Source organism: Xenopus tropicalis, chromosome 5 (genome assembly GCF_000004195.4).
Source record: "Xenopus tropicalis strain Nigerian chromosome 5, UCB_Xtro_10.0, whole genome shotgun sequence".
Taxonomy (NCBI): Eukaryota; Metazoa; Chordata; class Amphibia; order Anura; family Pipidae; genus Xenopus; species Xenopus tropicalis.
In genome coordinates this window covers 36063482-36073194 of record NC_030681.2, presented here as the reverse complement: position 1 = coordinate 36073194, position 9713 = coordinate 36063482, and the positions used below count along the sequence as shown (strand labels likewise).

Sequence of the window (9713 nt, the reverse complement as noted above, 5' to 3'; positions counted from 1 at the left end):
CACAGGGATACACAAGCACACAGGGGTACACAAGCACACAGGGGTACATAAGCACACAGGGGTACATAAGCACAGAATTATTCATTACACTAAAATCATATTAAAACTGAAAAGGGTGGCAAGCTTTGTGCTTGTGTGTCCTTGTGTGCTTCTGTATCACTGTGTACTTGCGTAACACTGGGTATTTGCGTATTTTAGGGTGGTTGTGTATCCCTGTTTGCTTGTATATCCCTGGGTGCTTTTGTATTTCAGGGTGCTTGTATGTCCCTGTGTGCTTGTGTATCGATGGGTGCCTGGGTATTTATTATTATTATTAACATTTATGTATAAAGTGCCAACATATTCCGCAGCGCTGTACAATAAGCGGGTCCCTTGGTGCTTGTGTATCTCTGGGTGCTTGTGTATCCCTGTGTGGTTGCGTATACCTGGGTGCTTGTGTATCCCTGGGTGCTTGTGTATCTCTGTGCGCTTGTGTATCCCTGGGTGCTTGTGTATCCCTGGGTGCTTGTGTATCCCTGTGTGGTTGCGTATACCTGGGTGCTTGTGTATCTCTGTGCGCTTGTGTATCCCTGGGTGCTTGTGTATCCCTGGGTGCTTGTGTATCCCTGGGTGCTTGTGTATCTCTGGGTGCTTGTGTATCCCTGTGTGGTTGCGTATACCTGGGTGCTTGTGTATCCCTGGGTGCTTGTGTATCTCTGTGCGCTTGTGTATCCCTGGGTGCTTGTGTATCCCTGGGTGCTTGTGTATCCCTGTGTGCTTGTGTATCCCTGGGTGCTTGTGTATCCCTGGGTGCTTGTGTTTCCCTGGGTGCTTGTGTATCCCTGGGTGCTTGTGTATCTCTGGGTGCTTGTGTATCCCTGGGTGCTTGTGTATCCCTGTGTGCTTGTGTATCCCTGTGCGCTTGTGTATCCCTGTGTGCTTGTGTATCCCTGTGCGCTTGTGTATCCCTTTGTGCTTGTGTATCTCTGGGTGCTTGTGTATCCCTGGGTGCTTGTGTATCCCTGGGTGCTTGTGTATCCCTGTGCGCTTGTGTATCCCTTTGTGCTTGTGTATCTCTGGGTGCTTGTGTATCCCTGGGTGCTTGTGTATCCCTGGGTGCTTGTGTATCCCTGGGTGCTTGTGTATCCCTGGGTGCTTGTGTATCTCTGGGTGCTTGTGTATCTCTGGGTGCTTGTGTATCTCTGGGTGCTTGTGTATCCCTGTGTGTTTGTGTATCTCTGGGTGCTTGTGTATCCCTGGGTGCTTGTGTATCTCTGGGTGCTTGTGTATCCCTGTTTGCTTGTGTATCTCTGGGTGCTTGTGTATCCCTGTGTGCTTGTGTATCGCTGGGTGCTTGTGTATCCCTGGGTGCTTGTGTATCTCTGGGTGCTTGTGTATCCCTGGGTGCTTGTGTATCTCTGGGTGCTTGTGTATCCCTGGGTGCTTGTGTATCCCTGGGTGCTTGTGTATCCCTGTGTGCTTGTGTATCTCTGGGTGCTTGTGTATCCCTGTGTGCTTGTGTATCTCTGGGTGCTTGTGTATCCCTGGGTGCTTGTGTATCTCTGGGTGCTTGTGTATCCCTGGGTGCTTGTGTATCTCTGGGTGCTGCTCAGTTCCCGGGCCCTATCATGCTTTGCATCTGAGCCCAGAGGAAACCCTTGGGTACAGCTGGTTGCACTTAAGTGAGAGCTGATAACCTGTGTTAAAGTGAGAGAACCCACGCAAATCTGTTTGCAACCAGCATAAGCCAATATTTACCAAAAACAAAATACAGGCTTGTATGACTTTCAAAAGCATTATTGTCCGTTTTGGCTAATGAATTAGCGCTATCCAACACTCAATTACATAGAATGAGATGACAGATCTATGCCTGGCTACAATACTGTTTTGCTTATTAAAATACTCCCACCGATTCTTAGAATATTAACACAGATCGTTGGTGTCTGCGAATCAGCGCCAAATCTTTCACTGCGCGTAATTCAGCCATGTTCAACCTGCGCAGAAACTACAAGTCCCAGCAGCTCCCACAGTGCTGCCTTTAGCAATGTCAACAAATCATATTTTTTTTCCTTTCCCTCTCCCTTCCCATACATTTAATAAAATAAAATGAGGCCGCTCATTACCCGATATATATAAATAGCAATATATTAGTTAACAAAATGCAAAGTTACCACAACTGTACGCATGATGTTTTTGATTATAAGTTTTCGATATGTTGTTTGTTTCGACTTAAATATCGCTAGAAAAACGTCCCTTTCGTGCAGTCTATCTCCTGACGTTTTAACCTTGTCTAATATTTTCCATACTGGGCCATGAGATCACAAAATCACAAACACTAAATCAAAACTCAAGGCTCAATGGGTCCTCAATAAAAGCCCAAGGCCCGTACAGAGAGAAGGAGTAAATTAAAACCATCTCAGAGGGTCAGCCCGTTGTAGACATTTGGACGATGGAGAAGTTATATTATTGCCAAATAATTCGGTTCAACTGGAGCAAACTCCGTTCTTGTAATTAATTTGGAGAGCATGCGGTAATAAGCAATATGATTGATAATAAGCTGATGGGCTGTCTGTCTGTCCCGCAGAAGAGAATATTACAGCTCTTATACACACACTTTCATGAACCTGACCTTGCAGGAACACAGGACTAATGTACAGACAGCACAGATTTCAATATTTACAGTACATATAAAAGAAACGAACTATTGCGTTAGCTTACAACAAAAACATTTACCTTGCAGTAATTAGGTCCAATATGTATGTATATTTAGTTTTTTTTATATTTAATACGCACGTAATGAATATATAGTTTATTTACAGAAAAGAGAGAGACAAAAGGAGGGATAAAGAGAGCTGTAAATGTCTGCACTATAGAAACATTTTCAAATATTTAAGAAGGCGTCTTTATATTAGAATGAATATACAGGAATTATTTGTTTGCTAGCATGTTATTTATTTATTTCCAGTGCACCTCAGGGGTTAATTGAATGAGCTGCAATACTATCAGGGTTATTTAATCATGGGAATTACCTCTGACAGGGTTAATTTGGCCTAAAGAGAAAAGACTGATCACTGTAAGAGAATGCAGTTAGGAAGTCGCAGTTGTTAGTAAATATTTTGGTAAAACTCTGGGGCAATAGAAGACCCTTCCCCCCCTGTACAAACAACGATCGATCGGATATTTTTCAGGTTTTGCTTTGCTTTGTAGCAGGTGCACAGCGATTGCTGAGTCTCAAGCGACAAAACTATTATCCTGTCTGCGTCACCGTCACCGACATCCAGCAACAATTTAACCAGCTTGATACAACTCGCCCCTTATTGCTCATGTAGCGGAATATGGTCACTGTTTGTCAGTTGACTAAATAGGAATAATAGAGACCAATAAGCTGGTTCTGCACAGGATCAGTATTTGTGATCACTGTTTGTATCAGCAATTTAATTTGTATTTAATAATAAACTATACATATTATGACACTAATACTACTGAAACTAGTTGTGATAATAGTAATGACAAGAAAAGAAATTAAACAGGAATAAATCGCAAGTGCAGTCCTACTAGTCACAGCGCACAAAGCAGCACAGACAGGTGATAGGAAAACTGAATGAAGTGGAGGCAGATGTGCGGATATTTAACAGAGTGATGATTTCTTTGGTTAACCCTTGAGGTTCCAGAATAGATGAGTTGACAAAGTTTCCGGGTGCCAGGCAGGGGCACACAGACTAGTTCTCTTTCCTCCATATTAGGGGTTGCTCTCTGTTAAAGATGTAAGAGGTGATGGAAAACATATATGTTCTCTAAATAACATGGGAGTCGAGGCGCAGTTCTGAAAATCTGATTAGCGTTCTTGAATGCAGGGCTGCCGCAGTGATTTATCGCTTTAATAAGCCGCGATGAATTCAGGCCACAGCCAGTAATAAGCGCTGCGATCTCTAGGGAGGCAGCGCCGGGCTGGGGCTTGTTTCATGTGTTGCCGGCACATTGTTGTGCTTAGGCGACTGCAGCAATCGCATTTCTATGTACAGTACGAGCTATCTGCAGTCAGCTTGGCTGCCTTACTTGGAGTCGGTCAGGACTCAATAGGTACTTAGCTTGGAAGTCATATGTGGCCATATATAGTGAGCTGAGCATCACTTATTCTCTCACCTGTTCTTTGAGATTGCTATGAGATAGGCCTGTCTGCTAGTATCTGTCTATCTATCTATCTATCTATCTATCTATCTATCTATCTATCTATATATCTATCTATCATCTATCCATCTATCTATCTATCTATCATCTATATCTATCTATCTATCTATCTATCTATCTATCTATCTATCTATCTATCATCTATCTATCTATCTATCTATCTATTATCTATCTATCATCTATCTATCTATCTATCTATCATCATCTATCATCTATTTATCTATCATCTATCTACTATCTTTCTTTCTAGCTATTATCTATAAATCTATCTATCTATATCTATCTATGATCTATCTATCTCTCTATCACACTATCTATATTTCTAGCTAGTTTCTATCTATCATCTGTCTGTCTATCTATCTATCTATCTATCTATCTATCTATCTATCTATTTAACTAACTATCTATATTTCTAGCTAGTTTCCATCTATCATTTATCTATCTATCTATCTATCTATCTATCATCTATCTATCTATCTATCTATCTATCTATCTGTGTTTCTTTCTTTCTTGCTATTATCTATCATCTATCTATCTATCTATCTATCTATCTATCTATCTATCTATCATCTGTCTATCTATCATCTGTCTATCTATCTATCTATCTATCTATCTATCTATCTATCTATATCTATCTGTCTATCATCTATATATTATCTATCTAGCTAGTTTCCATCTATCATCTATCTATCTATTTATCTATCTCTCTATCTATCTATCTATCTATCTATCTATCTATCTATCTATCTATCTATATATCTTTCTTTCTTTCTTTCTTGCTATTATCTATCTATATATCTATCATCTATCTTTATATGTAATATACACTGCCTGGCCAACTTATTTTTCTGCCTCTATGTTTTCTCTGTCAGTCTGCTCTCTTACCTGTCTGTCTGTATGTCTGCCTGTTCCCTTTCCCATATTTGCATGGATCTGCGTAGAGCTAAAATGCAGTGGGCTAAGTGCAAGGTCAACACTGATTTTGCTTTTCTGTAGGCGCAGTTAAATGGTTAATTCGGCTGGAAGTTACACGCAGAGCCCTGCGCAAACAAACCTATGTATATAGGCAGTACATAGCATATATAACTTTTCTGAGAAGTCCCCTTGTAGGTACACACGGAATAGGTGCGGTTCATTACATCGGTTATTATATAAAACTCACTTATTATTTCCAGGCCAGACACCTGCCCAACCTCTGCAGAGACATCATCTGTATTAGAAACATGTGGCCCTTTAACTAGGCTGCTAGGTTATAGCGCTCTGGTTGTAAGTATCGCCCCTTCCCCAAGTTGCATCAGTTATTTCTGGATAAAATGTAATTCACTATACGTTTCCTGAGACCCTGAATAACATTACAGTGTATCAGCTGCCTCTTTATTAAAACCTCTTTATTTGCTTCCTTATTTACTGGAAACACCTATCAGAACCACATTTTAATCTGTACTGGTTTGTTCTAATCACGAAGAAACATAAATACCATATCTTTCTCTTTCCCTCTGTATATCTCTCCCTCTCTTTGTCTTTCCGTCTCCCTTACCAGCTGTCTCCCTCTTTCTTTCTTTCCTTCTTTCTCTTTGCCCCTCTTTCTCACTCTTTTCCTCCAGATATATATTCTCTCTCTCTCTGTCTCTTTCCCTTTCTCTATTTCTCCCTCTATCTCTGTCACTTTCTCTCTTTTTCCCACAACAACCAAGACATAAATAAGGTGCTACCTAGAAAGGTATGGATCTCGTGTAGAGAAATTACTTTATTACAGAAATGATAAAGTATTTTTCTGCCACAACCATCATTATAAATAATCATTACATTTGATTACAGTATTTAGTATTGTAAAGGTTCTCTGAATTAGAATCGTAACGCTCATTTTAATAACTTGGAGGCATTGGATCGTCGGAGAGTAACAGCAGGAATAATTCCCAAATCACAGGAACCTTTCCTCTCCCTGTAGAAGATGTTAAGAATTACCTGCTGGCAATTCAGAATTGTCCAGGCACTGTGCATGCTGTCTATAATGCATTGTAATTGTCGGAAAAAAATTAAAAAACGTGACATGATACATAAAAAAACAAGAAAGAAATGAAAACAAAAAGAAAGATCCAAAATACTCCTACATTAAAAGAAGAGAGGTGAATGAAAAATATATTTGAACGCTGTGTTTTCAACCATTAAACTGAAATGGCTAAAAATAATGTTACGGGTAACAAGAATGAATAATTGAAAGGGTAACAAATTATATCGCTTTGTTTTGCGTGTGTAAAGAGTTAACCCATGTGTGTTATTAATAGTACATCTAACATTGCTCAGCTCAAATTGTATCAAGACAACAACTACAGAAATAATAGAAATAACAGCACTTGGAACCAAAACCATTTGACAATAAATGCTAGAAAGGAATACATATATATAATTTCTGGCTTATTGTATATTCTGTATTCTGTGTATAAAACTCCAACCCATCGAGGTTGCTGAGGGGATGCAGAGAGTGTATTAGATTAACCTACACATGCATTAATTAATATAATGGCCTGTCTGTGACTTTTGGTGTACTTCCTAGTAAAATGTTGGCGTTTGTGGCACTAAGCAGGGTATTAAATTTAAAAGGATCCTGAAAGAGAGACACTAAGCTAATCTGTCCCCCTCCCAACACACTCACACTTGCTACCTGATCTCTTCAAACATCCTATTTGCCTCATTTGTAACCCAAGGATGGCAGGCTCTTGGCTTGTATGGGCTGGGGCAGTGGGAAAGGCTACATCCATATGCATACATATATAATATATATATATATATATATATATATATATATACACACACACACACACACACACACACATATATATATATATATATACATCTGGTTTCAGCAGGTGGCACCCTGTTAATCTATGCCATTTTTAATTTCCCTCGTTATTAAAAAAAAATCAATTTCTGTGTATTCAAGTAAATTTCATGTTGGCTTCCAGGTGATCATTTGGTTTTTGGGCCAAGTCAGTGCAACTTGTACATTTCGAAAGAAAAAAAATATATATATATACATTTATAGAGATAAAAATATTATTTGTATTCAACGTTTCGGTTGAAACTATCCTGTCAGAGCTCAGTAGAAGGGAGTTTGCTGTGTTGTAGAAGTCCCCAATAGTCCCGGGGAAGTGCTTAGAATAAGTCGGTAGGTGTGTGAATATGGGTAGAAATTAAAGATGAATTGAAAAGAACAAATGATGGATGGGCCTGCCACAGAGCTAGAGAAAGCCATCAAAGCTGGTAGCCAGAGTTGTTTTAGTGTGAGTGCAGGGAGACATTCCAATGAGACAGATAGGGTTACAGCAGACCGGAATGGGTAAGTCGCACTGCACAGAAATCTCTGCCTATTTGGGATGACGGGAACCAATGAGATGTCACCAGTAGCGCCGCTGCCTGACCACCAAGATTGACGTGGAAGACACGTCAAATTGATCTTAACAAACTGCAAGCAGATAACTGAGAGCGATTTGCTCTGATCAGATAAAGATCGCCCTTGCGCTTTTGTGGTGCGACTACAGTTGTTCTGCCATCAAAAGGAAAACGCAGTATTGGGGGAAAGAGCCTCTTTAGCGCACGACCCTCCTCCTCATCTGGATCTCTGGAAAGGAACCTCCTCATCCCATGTATATCTGACTTGCTACATTTCTGCCGAGGAGCCTTGCAATTCCATACAGCCGCACGGAATGGGTAAGAGGCTTTATATAGTGTTATAGCAGATTGAGAGAGGATCGCTTTCGTTTTGCGCACACACAGTAATGGATGCATGTATATGGTACTGGGATTATAAGGGTCGGTGTAGCTCACATCCATAAACCTGCGATGTATTCGTGCAATGTCAGTCACTGTGTGCCTAGCGCTTACTGCCAGGGCTGTTCGTAGTTCAGCCGCTGATGGTATTATGTTAGTACATTCCGATTAGCCATTTTTACGCAGTGCTGTATAGGAATGTTTGCACTCAGCCAGTGTCTTTGCTGTAGAATGAGGCACAGGGGATGCAGTGAGCTGCCCAAGGCAGACAGGGCTCATAGAGGAATCAAACCCATGAGTCCCCAGGGACCATTTTCCTTCAGCTGCTTGCAGTTCAGCCTAATCATTTTGTTTCTCCTTCTACAGAACAAACCTACGGCGAAGTCAACCAGCTGGGAGGCGTGTTTGTCAATGGAAGACCCCTGCCCAACGCTATCAGGCTGCGGATCGTGGAGCTGGCCCAGCTGGGCATCAGGCCGTGTGATATTAGCCGGCAATTGCGAGTCTCTCATGGATGTGTCAGTAAGATCCTGGCGAGGTACAACGAGACCGGCTCCATCTTGCCCGGGGCAATTGGGGGCAGCAAGCCCAGAGTCACCACCCCTAACGTGGTGAAGCACATCAGGGAGTACAAACAGAGCGACCCGGGCATCTTCGCTTGGGAAATCAGAGACAGACTTCTGGCTGATAATGTGTGCGACAAGTACAATGTGCCCTCTGTCAGCTCCATCAGTAGGATATTAAGGAATAAAATTGGAAACCTCTCTCAGCCCAGTCAGTATGACAGCCCCAAGCAACCCGCATCCCAACCAACGTACAATCACCTGTATCAGTACCCCTACCCCAACCCCATCTCTCCTGGCTCTACCAAGGTGGGCAGCCATCACCCAGGGGTGCATATGCCTACGGGACATGTCAGCATTGCCAGGCAGTGGCCTTCGGCTCATTCTGTCAACAACATTCTGGGAATCCGCACCTTCATGGAACAAAGTAAGTTCGTGGGAACTTAGCGCAGTCTGGGTGCTAACAGGCTCTCCGCCAAGCGTAACCATTACCTGCTAGTCAGCAACCATTCCCTGCTGGGCTGCCTGCCTTCTCTAACCTGCTGTGTGTGTGTGCCTTTGTCATATACAGATGTGTATCAGCTTGTGTGTATGATTCCTTTGAGAGCTAATGTGCCAGTCATGCATTTCATTTGGGCCCCCTCTAACATACTGATCCTTGCAAAATGTACATTTTCAGGGAGATATATATATTATATGTGTATATATTATATATTATGCCCACTCAGTGCTAGGGTATTGAGCTTTTGAGCACCAATGGTGAAGACACACTGAGCTACTAGTAGCAGCTACTTGTCGTGGCTACTAAAATAGACAATGCTGATCATTTGCTGATAATTATCTTTATGTGTGTTTTAGCAGAGGAAATTCTAAGTATTGTCTATGGCAGGGTATTTTCTGGAGCTCAGTAGCTGTGACAAGTAGCTGCTACTAGTAGCTCCATGTGTCTTCACCCTAGAAAATATAAAAAAAACAAAAATGACATTTTGCCTAAGAAAAGAACATCTCATTCTAAGCAACTTTTCCAACATACATTCATTAAAAAAAATTCAGTGGCTATAAAGGTATTTGTAAGGGATCTGTATGTAGCTTTCTATATGCTCTGCACTTGTAGTTCTGACTATTGAAACCAGCAGCTGATTAAAAGACCTGCAAAGAAATATGCAAAGAAAATGAGTCTTGGAGTATTTTGCTACATCTTTTCGGCAGTCAAAA

General features: G+C 41.3%; 1 protein-coding gene across 1 annotated transcript in view; it reads left to right on the top strand.

Moving 5' to 3' along the window:
- Positions 1 to 7532: 7532 nt before the first annotated feature.
- The window catches only part of pax1 (paired box 1), an 11596-nt gene continuing 9415 nt past the window's right edge, over positions 7533 to 9713 (top strand). Inside the window, exons 1-2 of the mRNA XM_002939437.5 lie at positions 7533 to 7875; positions 8302 to 8925. Of these exons, the coding sequence (XP_002939483.2) occupies positions 7872 to 7875; positions 8302 to 8925 (628 nt within the window). The 5' untranslated portion in view covers positions 7533 to 7871. The remainder of the gene's footprint in view (positions 7876 to 8301; positions 8926 to 9713) is intronic.